General features: G+C 37.1%; 1 protein-coding gene across 7 annotated transcripts in view; it reads left to right on the forward strand.

The window, feature by feature from the left end:
• SLC4A4 (solute carrier family 4 member 4) overlaps window positions 1–21,516 on the forward strand; it is a 343,869-nt gene that overhangs the window by 291,596 nt on the left and 30,757 nt on the right. For all 7 annotated transcript variants that reach the window (XM_077848312.1, XM_077848309.1, XM_077848311.1 and 4 more), the window contains 2 exons: window positions 10,541–10,654; window positions 12,628–12,789. In XM_077848312.1, the coding sequence (XP_077704438.1) occupies window positions 10,541–10,654; window positions 12,628–12,789 (276 nt within the window). The remainder of the gene's footprint in view (window positions 1–10,540; window positions 10,655–12,627; window positions 12,790–21,516) is intronic.

Consider the following 21,516-nt stretch of genomic DNA (forward strand, 5'->3'; position numbering starts at 1 on the left):
TCACTACTTCCTCTCTCACACAAACAATTGACATGAAACCACTAAAATCTTAAAATGCTAATGCTGGATGACAGTGCCCTTGTCATCCAAGATATCCTGTTTTCCTTTAGCCTGGCCAGCCATTTCTCTCTTGCACTCTCATTTCTTTTTTTTTTTTTTTTTTAATTTTTATTTATTTATGATAGACAGAGAGAGAGAGAGGCAGAGACATAGGCAGAGGGAGAAGCAGGCTCCATGCACCGGGAGCCCGACGTGGGACTCGATCCCGGGTCTCCAGGATTGCGCCCTGGGCCAAAGGCAGGCGCCAAACCGCTGCGCCACCCAGAGATCCCCTGCACTCTCATTTCTAAACATTTGTATGTTAGTCAATTAAGACTGTAAACTGCTGGAGAACTGCTTTACTTCTATTTTATTCTTCACATCAATTAGCACAAGGCTGGACACAGACTAGTCCATACTGGATGACTAGTGGAGTGGAGTGAAGTAGGGATAAATGCTGCATTTGGTGGAAAAAGCACAGATGTGAGAACCTGGAGGCTGTAGATTGTAGTGCCAGCACTGCCATTAACTCACAGTGTGCCCTTTGATAGCTAACTGTGGACTTTCGTTACTACACCCATAAAATGAGTGCTCAGCTAGAAGACAATTAACATCCTTTTGAGCTCTAGTGTTGTGTAATGTTAAAGAGAGTTTGCTGACTCCATCTCCTAAATTAAATGAATTCTCCATTTTAAGCTAGAGCTTACAGCAATGAACAGGACTTACAAATTTAAAAAAAATTAATTATTATCTCCATCTTTATGCAGGTCTGATTTAGCACTGCTACCAGCCTCTCACTGTGGATGAGCCACAGTTGTTATATAGCAAATTCAACGTGTGGTTTTTCTTTCCACATTTGAACGTTCCTGTATTCTTTATCTCAGCTAATAATATCACCTACCCTCCCAATCACCCAAATCAAAATCTCAAATCATATTCGGTCTATCAGTCTATCCTCATCAGGAAACATTATACACTCAGATGGGGTGACTTGAGGGGTTTACCAAAAGCATTATTTATAGAAGTGCATTTAGGTTTAGGGGGCCCACAAGGGAGAGTGTAGTGTCCAGTGCTCATACTGTGGAGTTATTATTATCTATCCTTGGCCCAAAGGTGTCGCAAAGGGAGTGGTTTGCTGGAACCCAGAAGAGTCTCAACCAAAGGGTGGAAAACACTGTCCTGGCAGCTGCAGTAACCTTGGGCTGAGGGATGTAGCTAGCCTGAGGCAGCGTCCCAGCTATGGGAATAAATACTTTGATCTCTCTTTTCCTTCTGATGGCCTTCCCAGGCTACTCCAGGCTAAACCCAGCTAGAGAGCAAGAGAACCTACTGCAAACCACACAGTCCGTCTCCCAAGGCAGGGAGCCTGGTGACAAGGAGTTCAAAATAGATCTGGTGTGACAAAAGATGATACTCATTGCAATTGCCTAAGTTTTGTTTTGTTTTTTAAACAAATTCAACTGGTCATGGTCCCCTCGGTTATCCTGCTCTAGTCTCTTTCCCTTATACTTAGACTTCTATTCCCCTAGTTTAGCCAGTCATTACCGTGGCCAAGACCAGGGTCAGTTATCCATTCTTCTCTCCCTGAGGAAGCTAGTTGTAATCCATCAGTGTGAGCACTTAAGGCAAAAGAGTTTGTTATCCTGTGTCTATCAGGAAGTTAATTTGTATATTGGGCACATCTAGAGAACCCTAATGCTGAGGGGAACACGAATGGAATACCAGTACTGCATTGCCTGTCTTCTTTGTGCTCTACATTCTTTTTAGAGGGGTGTATCAGACTGTTACCCCATACAGTTACTCGTCTGCTACATCAGCCTCAAGTCTTTAGTCAAAGGCTTTTGGCATCAAAGCTTTCTGTAGGAGCATCACAGCATCATCTGTGATCTTCTGTGGCAGATGGCTGGCTCAGGGTGTGGACATGAAATGTTCTTCCAGAGTGCCATACCAATGAGTGATCATATGCATGCAACAGAGATGCCATCTCTGCATATGTGCTGGTAAAATGAAAGCAGTGGCTTAGAGCAGAATTGTGATTAGTAGTAGATTGTGATTAGTAGTAGTAGAACTCATAAAGCCATATATCCTCTGAATTGGGCAAAATTTATTGATACTTTGATACATAGTCAAATATGGTGTGGCTGGCTGATGTACATATTTGGTATGAAAATGTCTCTCTTAAGGAACTACTTTATTTCCTCTTTTCCCTGCATTAGAATAAGTAACAGTTTTGACCCTCACATGAATTGATGTAATAGTAAGATTTTTTTTTTTTTTTTCCGAGAGGGGAGAGAAATAGAGGAGGGGCAGAAGGAGAGGAAGAGAGAGAATCTAAAGCAGGCTCCATGCCCTGCTGAGGTGGAGCTTAATCCATGACCTTGAGATCATGGCCTGAGCTGAAATCAAGAGTCGGACACTTAACTGACTGGACTACCCAGGCGCCCCGAGATTCTTTTTTAATATGCCTCCTGATTGTTATTGTCAGTTAAATAAATACCAGATAACATCAATAGCTGTGACACTTTCTACACTTTATTTAGATGACACTTGAGCAGAATGTTCTTTGATGTCCTTAAAAAAAAAAAAAACAGTATCCTATAATTAGTATATTCATTCCATATTGAAAAAATATTGTGACCCTAATGTGTGCTTGTTACAATACTGGGTGGTAGGGGTACAAAGACAGGTAATTCATAAACCTGGCCCCTAGTAGGAACTAAATATATATTGTTGAATAAGTTAGATTTCTGGGTTTTCAAATGTGTGTGACTCATTTTGATCCTTCTGCTCCATTCATGCTTACTATCTTCTGTGGAATCACACTTTGGTGCTTTCCTGTCACCTAAGTAAATTGATGGTGGTCTTTGAGGAACTGGCTATATGAATAAGAAAAAAGTATAGGGCTTCAGGAATTTTAGTGGAAATATAATGAGCATTATAGTTAGGTGATACATTTAGTCTTCATCCATGTGGAACACAGACTAGAATTCCACAATTTACTATATTTTTAACTCCATGACTTTTAGTTGACATTTTGGCCTGTGACAGTTCTATTAAAGTTAGATGTTTTTAGTTGATTAAAAAAAAAACCTTTATAAGAATCAGGTGACATCCTTTCTGTTTTCTTTTTCTCCCAGAAACTCTCTTGATGAATGGTAAAAACTATCAAACTAAAACAAATAATATATCCAAAAATTAGTAAAAAATAGGCATGTATTCTCTGTCCCATTCTAGTGTTAGTAATACTGGGTGACATTTAGCTGGCTTTTGCAGAAACAACAGACCACATCATGCCATTGAAGCTCATTCAGAAAATGGCTTTGTTGATAGTGAAAGGGAATCAGATTTTCAAATTCTTGTGTTATTTTGTACCAAGGAAAGTGATTTTCGAAGTCAAATTCGTTTTATCCAAAATTGATTTTCATATGTTTTTCTTAAGAGTGACAAGGGGATATTTGATTATAAGTACAACTCAACCTCTTAAACTTTTAAGAAAGATATAAATACTTCAATTCTTATAGATATATGACCAAAAAGGCAGTCAACCTAAATTGAGCCCTAAGAAAAATAAGGCTGGGAGCACAGATCTGCCAAGTGTTTTGTGAGCGCTTAAACGGTGCCACAGAAGCAATCTGTGGACAATAATTTTGATCCTGGTACTTTGTTGGTCCTAAACACTTTCACCTTACTTGCCCATCATAGAAAAGTCACCAGCGTTGAAATCCACTCATTAACACAAAATGGTCTCCTACTCAATTTTCAAATAGTCTTATTTATATATGTGACTTAATTCTTTGCACTGGGGGTTATTCTGTATGTTAGTAAATTGAACACCAATAAAATTTAATTTTTGTATCTTAGTATTATTATAAAACCAATTTTTAAGTCCTAGAACTTTTTTTTAGAGGTAATTTATTTATTTTAGAGATAGCACAGGTATTCAGTAGGGTGGGGGTAGGGGAGAGCCAGAGGGAGAGGGAGAACAAGAATCTCAAGCAGGCTCCCCATGGAGTGTGGAGCCTGAGCCAAGGCTCAGTCCCAGGACTCTGAGACCATGACCTGAGCTGAAGTCAAGAGTCAGATGCTTAATTGACTGAGCCACCCAGGCACCCCTGGCACCCTTTATTATAATATTTTCTGCGGGGATATATCAAGAAGACCCTATTTGAGGGCAAAGAAATTTTGATAATTGAGCCTTAGTCATTGCATTTCCGTGTTGGGCCTTTGAATACCATGTAGTCCGATACTGCCTCTTATTTCTGACAAGTGGTCATCTGTGGGCTGCTTGAATGCTTCCTAGGACAGGAACTCCTATCTCTGAGGGCATTCCTCATAGATACACAAATCTTCTCTGCCACACCCTCTGTCCATGGGGTCTGCCCTTGCCCTCAGAGGCTACACAGAACAAGTTTGTCTTTCTTGCCTGTGACAGATTTCACATATTTGAAAACAGTTTTCCCCACAACTTCTCAAGGGCTACCATTGTTTTTAATGCAGTGAGTTTTCTGGAATCCTATTCCTCTGGTACCCATCTCTGGATCAGCTCCAGATTTTCACTTTCTACTTAGAATATAATGTCCAGATTGAGACACAGTATGTCCCATGTAATTTGATCATTTGCTTCTGGCACACACTTACTAGGTTTGTTTTGCTGTTGTTCTGCTGCTCAGTTTTGAAGCAGGATGCAGGAAGAGGCCCGAGTGGGCTGAAGTCTCACTAGCATTCCTGCTGACCCACTTTGTAGGCCTACACCCCTCTGTTCCATGCTTGGAAAAACAATTTTTTTAAAGGTAGACTTCCATCGGGAAGCTCTAAGAACCGCCCAGAGGAAGTGCCCAATCCAATTCCCTTCTTTGTTCCCCAAATCTCTGACTCTAAAATTCACAGCATTTAAATCCTGGAGTCTAAATCAGACTTTCCTTTTATTGAATTCTAACTATAGTGGGCTTTATTGATTCAAAGTACAGTGTATTATGATTGCTACACTGATACCAATGCTTATTTCTTTTTTAGTGCTATGCTTTGGCTCCTGGGGGGGGCGGGGATCAAATTTCAAAATTCTCATAGTATTTTGTACTTTTTCATGATTGCCAAAAGGCACATATTTGTCTGGTATACATATTTGTCTGATATACTTTTTCTCATCTACATTAAATGCTTTTTTTCCACTGTTGTTTAGTGGTTTCCAAGCACCACCATCGTGAGAGGAATTGACATCATGAATTAATACTTATTGAGAACCCACAGGGTCCCTGCTGCTGTACTTGTCTCTGTAACAGCTCCATCCATTGAGAGCAGCTCTGCAGGCTCACAGCCTTTCCCCTGTTAATTTAGGAGCAGCTGCAGCCCTCACAAAGTGAAAACCAAATGTCTTCTGGGGCTTCAGAGAAACCAAATTCATTTTTTCCCCCTGCAAATTAACTAGTTTCTCCCTGCTGGTGTCTTCATAATTATGACTCTCTTAATAATTAATAAGCACCATCTTTCATGAAGAGTATGTTTATAGTAGATTTATTAGGTGGTTTTTGCCCCAGAACAAGAGAACAGTGTATGGTTATTTGAATTTCTCTTCCCATCCATGTAATATCTTCTTTGCTTTGATAGTTTAAATATTTAAGGTTATTTCTTATTGTTTCTTATTTGATTAGTTGAGAAATTTTATAATTAATTCTGCAGAGGACAGAAATATTTTTCTTCTTTTCATTTTTATAATTAAAAAATGGTAAACAAAAATAAAAGAGCTTGGGGCACCTGGGTGGCTCAGTCGGTTAAGTGTCTGCCTTCAGATCAGGTCATGATCTCGGATCCTGAGCCCCACATCGGCCTCCCTGCAGGGAGCCTGCTTCTTCCTCTCCCTCTGCCTGCCACTCCCCCTGCTTGTGCTCTCTCTCTCTGACAAATAAATAAATAAAATCTATTTAAATAAATAAATAAATGAGCTCAAAACCAGTCTGATATAAAAGGATCTTAGTTGAAACACACTTTTTTTTTGCCTTATTCATGAATGGAGATAGGAATTGTCTTACATTTTAGCACATCTGTGTATCATTAAAAAAAAAGAAAAACAAAATTTTTTTTTAATAGCAAGCCCTTGCTATATATGAATTGTCTTAATTTGTGTTTAACTTAGATTGTCATAGTTTATATTCCTAGGATATTGAAGTTGGACCTTGGAGGGACTTAGTATTTGACTGGAGGGACAGCCACAAATTATATCTGTCCAAGCTAGATTTGAAGCCCTCGAATCCACAGAATTGTGTATGAAATCTTGTGAAAACCGGTTTCTCACGAAAACCTTGGCACTTCTAATCATTAGCAATAAAAGCTAGAAAGGAATTAAGAACTATGAGTTTCTAATTTCATTTCTTTATATATTGGCACAAAAAAGGTTGTTGTTTTAGAGTTTTTGCGAGAGCTTAAGTTTGATGAAAATGGAAAGTAAAATAAACAAAAAACATGAAGGGGAATTCATGTTTTTTTTTTTTTTTTTCTAAATGTGCTTGGAAATGTGAGAATGACCTCAAGAGAGTGATTCTTATCTCCTTAAAGTTAAAGCTCTTGTTCACAGGTCCTAGAGTGTATCTAGTAAAAGCTGTATTTACTCAGCACTTGACATTTTTAGGGCACTTTATAGTTCTACTGTCAGTTTTCCCTCGTTCAAATTAAAGTTTAATTTTAGTATAAGGTAAGACCTGAACAATCTTCTAAAATAGCACCCCGACATGCTTTCTCCAATTAGAAGATTTGGAGTTGAATACAAAAGTAGCCTGGGAAAAATCAATTTCCGTACTATGAAGTTTAAACTGGATCCAGTGTCTTAGAAATGCATGTCTGATGATAAACACTCCCCAGGAGTGATTTCTGCTGTACCTGAACTGTACTGTACAATTTAAGGGAAAGGAAGGGGAAATAGAAGTGAATATTTTATATGGAACATATCACCCTGGCTGTGATTTTTAATGAGGTTAGGCAATATTATTAATAAGGTAGCTTTTTTCCCTACAAATTTTAAGAAATGTAAATGTAAGAAATGAATCATATTAATAGTTGTCTTTTTAGCTACTTTTATACTCATGATATAATAGTGTCATATTTGATAAGAATACCATTGCTGAGGGTTTCTTCCAAATATATAATATTTTGCCCACATATGTATTGGATATATTTCTTCCATATATATTACATGCATCAATTTAGGAAACTAATAACTAAACTAAAAGATAATCTATTTATATTAGTTTCCTATGGCTCCTATATCAAATTACTATAAATATGATGGCTTAACACAACACAAATTTATTGTCTTAAGATCTAGAGGACAGAAGACTGAAATGGGTCTCAATGTGCTAAAGTCAGGGTGTTGACAGGGCTGTGTCCTTTCTGAAGGCTCTGGTAAAGAATGCATACCCTTGCCTTTTTCAGCCTGTAAAGGTGACCTGCATTTCTTGGCCTGTGGCCCCTTTCTCCATCTTCAAAGCCAGAAATGGCCAGTTGGGTCTTTCTCACAGTGCATCACTCTGTCACTGACTCTTCTGCCTCCCCCTTTATTTTTGAGAATCCCGGTGATTACATTGGAGCTACCAAAATCATTTTGGATCATTTCCCCAATCCCAAGGTCATTTGATTAGCAGGTTTAATTGTGTGTGTGATCTAATTCTCTCTAGCCATGCAACATTACATACTCATAGGTTCCGGGAAGCAGAACCTATACATCCTTGGGGAGGGCATTATTTTGCCTATCACATTATGTGACCTAAATTTTAACATGATTATACTGATTACCCTGACAATGGACTGAAGGGGGCAAGTACAGAATCAGGAAGATGAGATAAGAAGCAGGAAACCACAGAAGATAAAATGGTGTCTTAGACAAGGGAGCAGTGGAGGTGGTGAGAAGTGACAGCATCCTGAGTACATTTTGAAGGTAATTTGCTGACCTATTAGATGTAGGATATGACAAAAAGAGAAGAGTTATGCGGGTAGTTAAAAGTTTTTGGCCTAAGCAATAGGAAAAAGTAAGTTGCCATTAACTAAGAGCAGGTTTAGAGCTTCAATGTTCAGTTTATGGAAAGCTAAGAATGCCTCTTCTCCTAACTAAAGAAGCAACATGTCCCAGGTGTCTGGTAGTGGTTCCAGTCATACAGGTCTATTCCCTAGTGGGGCTAGGGGCACACACCCCCTGGGGCTCTCTGCCAAGGAATTAAAGATTGGGATTCATTTGCTACTCCCTACTTCTCTTCTGTTTATGAGGAAAAGGAGAAGCACTCTCCTTTAAATAGCCATCTCCCCTCCACTCCTTTGAACAACTTCTAGTGTATCTAAATTGTCAACAAATTGGATTTGCTGGATAAAAACTGGGGAAGATGAAAAAAAAAAAGAAATAACTTATTTTTTGCCTTTGCAAAAAGACTGCTGGTCTTCCAGTGATTTATAACCTACTGGACTGGAAAGAATATATTCATCAACCTGTGTCATATGGCCATCTTTGCCAGACCATCCTGAACTGCCTGTGTCAACACTTAACTAACACAAAACTTAAGAGTTGGGAGTTTCCTCTAATACTGAGCCCTGGGAAACATCCTTTTCCTGCAGGGATTCCAGATACTTCCAACCAAAATTAGTTGAGTGGCAGTTCCATATTATTACTGGGCTTTTATATCTTGTTTCTTGGAATTGATGATTCCTTCTAAAGACCTCCTGATGGTAGATTATTTAGTTATTCCAGTGGTTTCTGCAGCCAAAGAGGCCTCATGGAACTTGAAATAACAACAGTTAACATACATTAGGAGAGTTTATTATGTTCCAGATGTTATGTTAAGCACTTTCGTGGCTTATCTTATTTAATTCTTATAACAAACTGATGAGGTTGTAGGGATTATTTTGGCTACATTTTGCAGATGGAGTAATTGAAGCTAAGAAAGGGTAGATGTTTACAGATAGGAAATAAATGTGTTAGAGTTCCAACCCAGGTCACCTGACTATAGAAACTGTGCTCCTAACCACTGCACTCTATTTTTCTCTCCAGATTGATCCCTGCCATCTTTTTGTGCTTGACATCATTGTATGATTGGTATTCACTTGCCCTTAACATAGCCCATAGATGGCTTTCTGTTTCTTTGTGTGTACTTCTCAAGAGAGCTAAACCTAACAGAACCCAGCTCTTCAAAAGGAAAGGAACTCCTAGCCAAAAGGCCATCTCTCATCTTGCTGCTAGTTAGGACCCAAGGCTCCTGGCCCTGGGTCTAGAACAGAGCATGGTCCTGGCCTTGAGCATGCCCAGTCCTTGCCCAGTCCTTGGGCAGTCCTCCCACTTCTCAGTTCCGTTCCTGCTGAACATCTAACTGCAATCTTCCCCGTGCTACAGAGCTGTGTAACCACTCAGCCTCCCCCTGATCTCGCTCCATCTAGCAGTACCAGAGCGCTGACTGCTTGCCTTGAGGAAACTGGATAACTGCTGAATCCACCTTGGTTGGTTTAGAAGCAGGTGTTTTTGAGTATGTGACATTCATGAAGACACGGTTTGTGTCCATGTTGTTCACTGTGGTATCTCTAGTGCCAGTCAAAGTAAAGGCATTGAGGAAATTCTTGTTGAGTGATCAAATTATGTGCCACCATATGTACATACTTGCGGGGTAGCAGGCGTCTGTGCTCTAGCAGTGCTCCGAGGCCATTGTCAATGCCACTGGATACTGCAGAGGAGCCACCAACAGTCTCAGGCTCCCCTACTGACTCTAAAATGACCATTCTTGACTCACTCCATGGGAAAGGTTTGGGGTCAATGCTACATCCCATAAGCCTCAGCCCTTGTCCTGATCAGAGGTAGATACTTAGAAAGCTTCAAGTTTGTCAACTAATGGCAACCGTATTTAAGAAGCGGTAGAGGGGAGATGCCCCACCTACAGGAAACTTTAAGCACTAGCCTACAGTGAAAAATATTTTCTTTGATAAAGGTAGTTGATATCATATTTCTGTCTTCATCACTTCATGTTTCTCTGAGGTCTTGAGTCCACTCAGTCACCTAGAACTCGGAAGCACTTTCCTGCTAGATTCTCAGTGTTTTCAGGTAACTTTATGCAGTTATCTTGCCCTGTACACACAGTGCTATTTCTCAAATAATATAAATCTGTATTTTTTGTGTAGATTTTCACAATATGCCTTGAGACTTCATCCTTATCTAGATATCCTCTATGTTGCACACAGGAAGAGTGTACAGTATTTTGGGAATATATTACTTATGATTCCCCTCTCCTGCCTACACACACACACACACACACACTGATTTGTTCTGTGGGATTAGATTCTTTCTGGTCAGAAGAAAATGTGATGCAAAAACAATTTGAAAAATAATCTCTGTGCAATGTGACACCTCCTTTAATATGCTGGTGATGCTGTTACTGTAGACTGCTAACAAACACAGAATTCTTTGTGTTCATTTCCAACACAGGCAAATATATTAATCCAGTGCTAAACAGTCCTTGGTTTTCTTTTTTGTTTTTTTCAGGCAAGAAAACTGATCAGTGATTTTGCCATTATCTTGTCCATCCTCATCTTTTGTGTAATAGATGCTCTGGTAGGTGTGGATACTCCAAAACTAATTGTGCCAAGCGAGTTCAAGGTAGGTGAAAGTCTATTTTTGGTCATACCTTGGACTCTGTAGCTTTCTTTCCTTTCCCCTGTTGTAGTTTGTTGTATGTTTTTGAATTAGTTTTGTGTGATTATCTGTTTTTTGTTTTTGTTTTTTGTTTTTTTTTTTTAATTTTTATTTATTTATGATAGTCACACAGAAAGAGAGAGAGAGAGAGAGGCAGATACATAGGCAGAGGGAGAAGCAGGCTCCATGCACCGGGAGCCTGACGTGGGATTCGATCCCGGGTCTCCAGGATCGCGCCCTAGGCCAAAGGCAGGTGCCAAACCGCTGCACAGCCCAGGGATCCCTCTGTTTTGTTTTTGTTTTTTATTTCAGAAGTGGTCCTTTGCTAGGTACATCTATATGCTTTGTCTGTTTCTTCACTAACAGGCCTGATTAGGATCCACTGCAAGGTTCACATTATATTAATTTTTATTAAAAATACAAATTCTGCGTTATATTTTTAGAGTATTTAAGATGAGCCAAGTATTTTCATATAACTTCTAACCTTGATCCATGTAATAATTCTAGGATGTAACATAACTATCATCACCTCGATTTTATGTTGATGTTGGAATTCATAAAGATTAAGGAAAATGCTCAAGATTATATTCCTAATTCAGTGCTCTCTTCCTGCTACCAAACTACCTGCCATACACACAGACGTTTGTATGTAATGTGCATTTTGATTATTACAAAGAAGATCTAAGAATTATTCATTTTATAAATCTGTTAGTATGTGCAGGCCTTAATGGATAAAATGTACATTCCAGTCATTGATACATCTCTCTCCCTAATTTTTTATTATGTTTTTCCCTTATTTTGTAGAACACTCCTAGCCTCTCTTTCCCCGTCACTGAGGCCGTATAGTTGCTAAGAAAAATTGAACTAACTACAGTTTTAGCTTAATAACTACTTCATGAGGAAGGGGTATCTGTGATGTAGCAAACAGAATGTTTTTTGTATTATCTCTGCCATCACATATTCATTTAAGAATACAAAGATAAGTTTTCAATCATTCAATAATTAGTTCACTTAAGTTAATATCAATTGAATGTTTGCTTTGAGTTAGGCCCTTTAGAGGGGATTTGAAAGGCACTGATGAAGAGGAAGTTCCTTCCCTTCCAAGTTCTCAACCTGATAATGGTAGTAAAATGAGGATAGATACAGTGATGTAGTTATGAGCAGAGGGAGACGGAAGACAAATATCTTCGGAGAAATGAGACTTTCTTGATAGTAAATGTAGAGAACATAATTCATAGGATTCTGTTTCAGTTCATTTGCATTATTTAATATTAGGAAAAGGAAAGAAAAATGTTTATTTCTGTAGTGGAGGTGTGATCTGACCAAGGTTAGATGGAGAACTGGAAAAATAATCATATTTTTCATTTTTGGTAGTATTTCTGAGTATTTAACCACTTATTCTGGCCCATTTTTTTATATGAACAAGAAAGACTAGAGTTTTTAAGCAAGCTCATAACATATAAAAATATTTGTCGCCTTTTCTATATTATGTGAAACTATTACAATTTGGCAGTTGTAGAAGCAACATCAGTATAACTGCAAAAACTCATGGACAAACTTCACTGTCACTTTGTAATTTCTTGCCTGTGTCCTTACTATTATATTTGGGTTTTTCTTATGGCTGCCTCTTAACTTAAATCTCTGTTTTTCCTCTTAAGTCCTTATCTTAGATCATCCTAACTGCACAATATGGCATTTACCTGTTTCCCCTCAGCCTCTTCCTTCGTTTAAAATACTGCCGTAAGAATAACCACCTTTAGGTAGTTTTTGGTAACTGATCTTCATTTAACCTATCAGGGAGACTGTTTCTGTTTCTGGCTATGTTGGCTCTCCAGAAATAAAATTGTCTCTCTCTTATTGAGTTTTCAGCAAATAGTATGTACTAACATACTGTTTTGTATTAACATGTTTTGAAAATATTCTCTCTCCTCTTCAAGCCAACAAGTCCAAACCGAGGCTGGTTCGTCCCACCATTTGGAGGAAACCCCTGGTGGGTGTACCTTGCAGCTGCTATCCCTGCCTTGTTGGTCACTATTCTGATTTTTATGGACCAGCAAATCACAGCTGTGATCGTAAACAGGAAAGAACATAAACTCAAGGTAAATGGTCAAGATGGTGGTTATCATTGCCTTTGATTTTCTTTGCAGTACTTAAAAATACTAATTTATTCAAAACCAAGACCCTTTTATTGAGAGTTAGATTCTACTTAATGTTGTTTATGACATGGCAGGGTCACAGATCACTCTGTGTTGACATGGGTCCTTGGTGTAACACTTTAGGAAGACCTCATTTAAATCTGAAAAAGTTGAAATCCTGTTTCCTTCACCACCAAATAGGGCTATATAAACTGTTTCCCAATCAGCCTCTCTCATTCTATTTCTGATTTTAATATGCTACCTGTCCTTAATGAAGACAATAACAATTTTTCTGACACTACTGAGATAAAAACATGTATATTTGTTTTTAATCTCTTGACTTGTTGAGCTACAGTAATAGATTTTCTGTTGTTGAACCAACCTTGCAACCTGGTAGGATAGAGTTCCTTTTATACATAGCTTTTATATATTTATAATAATTATTACATAATTATTATAATGTATAATATATAGTATATTGTAATATATATATTCATCTAGTCTGGACTTTTGCATCTCTAACATTGGCTCTCGATTTTCTTTCTTACTGTGTCCCTGTCTGATTTTGGTATGAGGAATATATTATCCTTATAAAATGAGCTGCGAAGCATTTCCCCTTCTATTCCACTTCTATTCCATTCTCTGAAATAGAATATAACCTCCTCTTTATCCTGTGTAACATGCCAATTATCTTTTCTTTGAATGATCAAACATGCTTGTAAAACTATCTGGGCTGAGTAGTTTTTGGATGGAACTTGTAAAACTGATGATCAAAATGTTCTAATGGTTATAAAACATTCATAATTTCTATTTTTCTATCTTAGAAACTTATATTTTTCTATATTTTATTCCATTTTCCTAGTATTTTCAAATTTATTGATATGTTGTTTATAGTATTTTGTTATTTTTCTAATATGAATCTGTTATTTTCCCTTTAAATCCCTAATGTTGTTGACTTGTGCTTTTTATTTACCTTGATCAATCTAGCCTGAATTCTGTTCATTTTATTAGGCTTTTTTCAAAGAAGCAGTTTTTTACTACCGTCGATTTTTTTGTACTATCTCATTGTTTTCTGTTAATATTTCCTTATTTGTTTTGAAGCCATGTTAAGTATCTCCACACTTGAATTTAGTTTATCTTTTCAGTGAATTGAACATTTTATGTGACTCTCTTTGTTTCTAGTAATACTTTATGCCTTAAAGCTTATTTTATTTTGTTCTAATAAAACTAAGGTAACTTAATTTTCACTTATCTGATACATATTTTTCTATTCTTTTACTTTCAGTATACCTTTTGTCTTGTGTATCCTTGTAAATCACACAGAGGATCCATTTTTACAGTCTTTTCTCTTAACTAAAATATTTAATCCAAATGGATAGTGGCGACTAATAGATTTGGATTAATTTTTACCACATTATTTTTGTTTTCTACCTGCCTAACTTTCCCTGTGTTTGTTCTTTTTTATTCTCCTTTCTTGCCCTCTTTTAGGGTGATACTATTTTAATTTTTGTTGTCTTCATTCTAACTTGTTTTTTGTTAATTTGGAAGTTACATACTTTATCTTCTCTTAGTGATTATGTTGTATATTTTAATATCCGTATTCAAGTTCTGAAGTTAGCATGTTTATCTTTCTGCTGAAAATGCTATGGCTAAAGAATGCTTTAATGTCGATACTCCTTTCTGAGTCATATGTTATCATTACCCAGATTTGATTGCTTCCTGGATTTTAAAATACAATTAGATGTGGTCACTGTTTTTAGAATTATATAAAGTTTTACCATTTTCTTTTCTTTTCTTCTTCTTTCTTTCTTTCTTTCTTCTTTCTTTCTTTCTTTCCATTTCAGCCTTTTGTTTTGGAATATTTTTCTTTAGAATACATTATTTCCCTTAAACAGTTCTTATTTACTAGACTTAAAATTTTTTTCTGTACTGATCTTTGGGTGGTGCATGATCTCATTTATGTTTGTCTAAAAATGTTTTTGTTCACCCTCATTCTTGAGAGGCAGATTCTCTGGATATATAATGGTAGATTGAAAGCTCTTTTATTTTTTTCAGCATGTAAACGCTATTTTCCAATATTTTTCCATTATTTCTGACTCATAAAAGTGAACTGTCAATATACATTATACAATACAATATATATACATTCTTTTATAAGTAATCATTCTTGTCTTTTGGATGCTTTTATTATCTTCTCTTTGGTCTTTATTCTGAAGTTTTACGATAACTTGTATCAGCACAGATTTCTTTTTATTACATTTTGGATAATTGGGTTTCTAATCTTTTATTAATTATTAGATTTTATCAGTATTCCACAATTTTATCAAGTCTGACTCTTTCAATTTCTAGTACACTCTTACAGAATTCTGAGTAGAAATTTTATTGTATATCCTCATCTTGTGCTCCATTTCTATTAATCTGCTTTTGGTTTTGGGATTTTTATTTTTGCTTTTGTTTTACATTTCCTGTCTTTTGGTGCCTGTGTTATATTTTGGGTAATTTCTTCAGATCTTTCTCTTTATTAAATTCTTTCTTCTGTTTCTATCTACCAACAAACCAGCTGATGAATTTTTCCTTTCAAGAATTATACTTTCTCATATTTAGAAGTTCTTTGTTCTTTTCCAAATCTTCCTGTTCAGTTTTGATAGTTCTGAACTTCTTTATTATTTTTCCATACCCTCTTTTATCTATCATTTTATACATTTACTGTCTTTGCAGGTTTGATTTTGAACCTTTTTTCTTGGCTGACTCCTACTTCTGGTGTCTGTCTTCCTCGTGTATTTTTTTTTTTTTAAGAGAAAAAGTTATGAGCTAATCTTCCTGTGCAAATGCTTCAAAGCCTTCCAGAGAAGTTTATTTGCTGGGAGGTATAGGAGAGTCCAACCAGCCAAGGAACACTTTACTTTTATTTATTCCTATAAAAATATTTCACTGTGGAAAATTTTAAATGTATATAAAAGTAGACAGATGGTATAGCTCCAGATGTTTATCACCCAACTCTAACAATTATCAACTCATGGCTAATCTTCTGTCCTTTAAATCCCCATCTTCTTACCCTATAATACTTTAAAGTGTAGACAGCATTTCATATTATCCATAACCTTTAGAGTATGTACTTCTAAAGATAATCTGGTTTAAAAATTTTGTTTATTTTAGAGAAAGAGAGAGTGTGAGAGAGCGTGGGGGGAAGGGCAGAGGGAAAAGGAGAGACAGAATCTTTAAGCAGACTCCCCACTGAGTGGGGAGCCCAATACAAGGCTTCATGGCAAGACCCTGAGATCGTGACCTGAGCTGAGATCAAGAGTCATCTGCTCAACCTACTGAGCCACCCTGGTGCCCCAAGATAAGCTCTGTTTTTAAAAGCATGACCACAACACCACTATCAGTCTGAAAGAAGTTAATATAATTCTTTAATATCAACTATCCAGTCAATACATTAATTTACAAATGTGTTGTAGATATAATAAAGTTTAAAAATAAAATTTATTTGATTAAATCAGGATCAAAATTCATTTCAAATATATTCTTAAATCTTTCATACACTTTTAGTCCATAGGCTTTTCTCCCCTTACCCTTCCTCAGTCAATCTGTTTGGTTTCCCTAGTGATTTATTTGTTGAAGACAACCAGTTTATTTTCCAGTTTATCTTTTGCCATGTCACAAGCCACCTGAAAACTTAGTGAAAACAATTTATTACCATCTCTTACATTTCTTTGTGTTGACAGGGTTCAAATGGATACTTCTTGCTTTAAATCTCTCCTGAATTTGTAGTAGTGTCATCTGAAGGGTTGACTGGGCTGATTATCCAGGACAGCTTCTTTACTCATTCCCATGTCACACATACTTAGTACTTTGATATTCCTTGGTGTGTCTATATGGATTAGCCTTCTTGCAGCTTGGCAATCCTGAGCTATTTGTACTTAGTACAGGGAAACTGACTTTCCAGAATTAAGAGGGAAAGATGCAAGGCCATATCATGGTTACACCTGCAACTGGCACAGCCCTATTCTTTTGCTATTGTTGATGGGTCAAAATAGTCCTAGGCCCAGCCTCCTTTGAATGGGGTGAGGAAGGGCTCCATTGTTTGATGGAGAAATGGCAATTTTACACTGTAGAAAAGTGTGCAAGTTAGGAGATATATTTCCAGTTGTTTCTGTAAAATAAAATCTGCTATATTTGGGAGTGCCTGGGTGGCTCAGTTGGTTAAAGGTCCAACTATTTTAGTTAAGGTCATGATCTGAGGGTCCTGGGATCCAGCCCTGTGTCTGGCTCTGCACGTAATGGGGAGCCTGCTTGAGGATTCTCTCTCTCTCTCTCTCCACCCCTCCCTCTGCTCTCTTCCTCTCTCAAATAAATAAATCTTTAAAAAAAAATCTGCCGCATTGCACTGTAGAATTTGCCATAGTCTAATCTAGATCATGATGTTTGTTTCCCTGTAGTGTCATTTAGCATGCACTTTTGATTCTATATTTTCTTTAAATTGGTCATTGGATCCAGAAGTTTGATGAAGAATAGTTTTGTCATTTTATGTCTATATCTCTTTATTTTTGAGGGTAGATTGGCAAGGCCCTCAGGACAACTTTACACTATACTTTTGACTTAAGGTTTTCTAGACCATAGAGATAATGTGAATTCCAACTTCAAACTTAATTGTACGCTTATAATTAGAAATATCTTTCAAGATTCTTTTTTTCTTACAGCTTTATATCTAGAAGCAAGGCCTAAAGTTGCATATATCCCCACTGTCTTTCTCTATAGAGTGTCTTATTTCCTAGTTGGCCAACTGAGTATGCTGTGTTTAGAGTATCCTAATTTCATTTCAAGGGATGTCTTTCATTTATACCCTTTCTCCCATATTCCTAGAGTGGTCTTCTGTCCCTAGAGTTCAGATGTTCATTCTAAATCCAGGTCCTAAGGTCTCTGAGGGTGGGCCTAATCTCCAGGGTTTACTGACGCCATAGATTCACTCTTTCTTGTTACCATTGTTTTTTCTCTCCAGTTGTTTCTTTTACTTTCCGGTAGACAAGCCATGATTTCTAAAAGATATTTTCTTTTTTTTTTTTTTAAAGATTTTATTTATTTATTCATGAGAGACACACAGAGAGAGGCAGAGACACAGGCAGAGGGAGAAGCAGGCTTCATGCAGGGAGCCTGATGTGGGACTCGATTCCGAGTCCAGGATCAGGCCCTGGGCTGAAGGTGGCACTAAACCACTGAGCCACCTGGGCTGCCCTAAAAGATATTTTCTATATTCTGTTAAGCATTGTTAGATACTTTTTACTGGGAGGATTTCAGTTTGATTTAGTTTTAAAGGCTGGAAATTGATGATAGCTAATATATTTTATTCTGAAAAGAGGAAACATTTTAAATTTTGATATAATAGTTGATCTATATATAAATTTGCTGTGTGTCTTTGGAGGTAAATTCTTGTTCACTTTTGTTCATTTTCTTATTAATAAAATTCCAAATTTCAAGTTTAGCAAATTTAGAATTTATAAGATATATATTTTTTTAATACTTTTTTTTTTAAGTTATCTCTACACCCCATGTGGGGCTCGAACTCACAATCCCAAAATCAAGAGTTGCATACTCCACTGACCGAGCCAGCCACACAATCCTGATATAAATATGGAATTTTTAAAATTCTCCTATTTCCTATAGAAAACATGGGAAAATCAAGACATACTAGGATTTACCTCTTAAAATAGGAATTGAGTATACAGAAAATAAGTTTTCATCACTTTAGGAATTGCTTATTTAAAATAATTTCTTTGAATGACAGTAGTTACAGAATAAGTGCCAATCTTTTGACACAAATCTGTGGAGATACATCATGGATGAAAGACTTTTTACTCTGGATATTGTTTTATTCACATTTTGTTAGGAAAGGTGGCTGTGGAATGTGAAGATTGGAGATCCTGTCTAAAATTAAAAGGCCCTAAATGCTATGAAATTGATTCAAAAGAGAAACCTGAAACAGTGAGAGGGATGGAGGCATTATAATATTAAAAACAGCATGTTTTGGGATGGCATTTGCTTTGGCTAGGTGTCAAGTGGCCCTGGCTGGCTGATTGCTCTGTTGGAATAGGATCTACCTTTCCACTCTGTTGAACAACTCTGTATTAATGTAGGAGCGCCAAACCACTTGGCTTTTCTTGGCTATCATTTTGGTTAGTTATGTCCCACATTATCCCTGCAGAGCACTCAAAAGCAAACCAGGTTCAGCAAGGTCATGGCTTCTCCAAGGTTACTTCCTAAATTATTGCAGAGGCAGTCTGAGCTTCAAACTGCAGAGCAAGGGATACTTCTCACAAGGAAGATGATTTTAAGTATGTGGGAGGGAGAAATAGTTTAGGATAGGTATCTAGAAATAGAGATAAGTTGGTGTATCAATAAATTTTCTGATATCTGCTGTAGTAAAACTCTGATTTGAGGTCATTTTATTGGATAACTCCAAAATTTGGCTTGTTTTATTTTTTCTTTCTATTCCTATTATAACCTTAAATCCAGTCCTCTTATTTCATGTCTAGACTTTTCTAACTGTTTAGCCATGAGTTAATAATCAGTTTCCCTTGCTTCATTTCAAAAGCAGTAATTTTTTAAAGTGTCGTTCTTATATGTCAGTCCTATATTTCTAAACCTTGGCCCTCTAAATTTTGCCTCTTGAAGAAAGTCTATTTGCCTTAACCTGGGATTTAAATCTCTTTGTGATATTTTCTCAACCTAAATTTAGAATAATGCTCTTCACATACTATACAATGCTCAGATCAATGGATTATTGGTTTCTCCTCAAATCTGTTAGCATTTCCTGCCAGTTATTCTAACTCTGTTCTCCATTCCTCGATGATTACCACTTACCAAAACCCTTCCCATCTTTTAAGAGCATCCAGATATAAACATATCAGTGTAGCCTTCACTCCTAATGTAATTTCTTCTGTTCTTATTTTTGCTCTTACTATATATGTATCACTCTGTGGCGCTGGTCACATGATATCTTGCATGGAGGTTAGGTTGTATAATTACCTTTTCTCCTTTTCTGGCCCAAACACTTTTGAGGCAAGGACATGGTTTAGTTCTTTCTCCACCTCTCTTGTGGCCCATCACAATGATTTCCATATGGTAGGCTCCGTAAATACATATTAAAGAATTTGGTTATCCTGGACCTCATGGTTATCAGAGTTGTTGTACTGTGTTAGACAGGTGATAGCTGAAAACATGTCAACCCATCTCCAGTTCTCATAGTAAGTGTCATATTATTCAAAGCCCTGTTTAGATGTCGTCACAGCAGGAAGTTTTTGTGGGTTCACTCTAGACATTGTTGAACAGTTTATCCTCTGTACTTTGGGTGTCTTTTCCAAGTATATTTCTCTTTGAATCTCTGTTTAGAGTGCATTATAATTTGTGTACAAATCTGGTCTCCTCATCTGGTTGTTAGCTCCTTGTGGGGAGGAACTTTGTCATGGTTCTTGGTGTCCCCATAAACCAGCTTATTGTCTGGATCGTGGGGGGCTCCTAGTATGAATGTTTATTCTGTGTCTGTGCATGTGTGTGTACTTCTCCTGACCCTTTGTTATCATCTCTTTGTCAGATACAAACGTTAGGCAGTAGATTAGTCTTTTTTCTCCTGTAGATCTTGATTTCTGTGGGTTTATTCCAATTGACTTTTGTTCTGTATTAGCAAGGCATATACAATACCAAAAGAAAGTAAAATTTCACTTCCTGTCCTGCTACTTAAAACAATCTCTAGTTTCAAAAAGTAGAACATCCTTTAGATTTATATTCACAAAGACAGGACTTTTTTAAACTTTAAAGGACATACATAACCTTTTGAGCATTTTTTGAGTCCTTGCTATATATGGAACACTTGTGTTAGTTGTTAAAGATAAGAATTGTTATGGTTTCTGCTCTGAAGGAGTTTAGTGGATTTTTCCCTATTCACCCCTTAACTCCACCACCAAGGTTGGGATTGACTTGGTTTTCTTTGTGCCTTGTGTCTTATGCATACAATAAATTATTTGCTTTCATATCTGGCTTCAAATAATAATATCTAAACCCCTTAGGGGCACAAATTCTGTTTTATTATTTTATCTAACACAAAGCCTAACACAGCATAGGGTGTTCAATGGGTGCTTATTAAATAACAGTTTTCCAAGTAAAGATATGAGCAAGTGCAAGGGCCTCAGGGTGGGAAGGAGCTTGGTATGTTGAAGAACAGATAACAGACCAGTGTAACTGGAACAAGAGGAATTAGTGATGCATGATGAGGTCAAAGGGCGTAAGGCCAGATCACGTAGAACAAAGGTTCTCAACTGCAATTCTTTGTTTGTCGTGGCTGTCCTGTGTATTGTAGGCTACTTAGCAGCATCTCTGCTCTCTACCCCCTAGATGCCTCTCTTTCCCCTAAGTTGTGACAAACAAAAATATTTCTAGACCTTGACAAATGTTCCCTATAGGGCAAAATAGTTCCAGAAAGAAACAGCGATATAGAACCTTCAGACAATTTTACTGTGTTTTATTTTGGATGGAAACAGGAAGCCACTGGAGGGTTTTGAGCAGGGAAATGTCATATAATAATGGAGATTTTTAAAAGACTACTCTGTAAGGAGAGTGGGCTGTCAGGGACAGGACTGAAGCAAGGACTTCTATGGTGAGGACGGCATTGAGGGCCAAGGGTTGCTAAGTGATGTCAAG

This window comes from Canis aureus, chromosome 14, assembly GCF_053574225.1.
Source record: "Canis aureus isolate CA01 chromosome 14, VMU_Caureus_v.1.0, whole genome shotgun sequence".
Taxonomy (NCBI): Eukaryota; Metazoa; Chordata; class Mammalia; order Carnivora; family Canidae; genus Canis; species Canis aureus.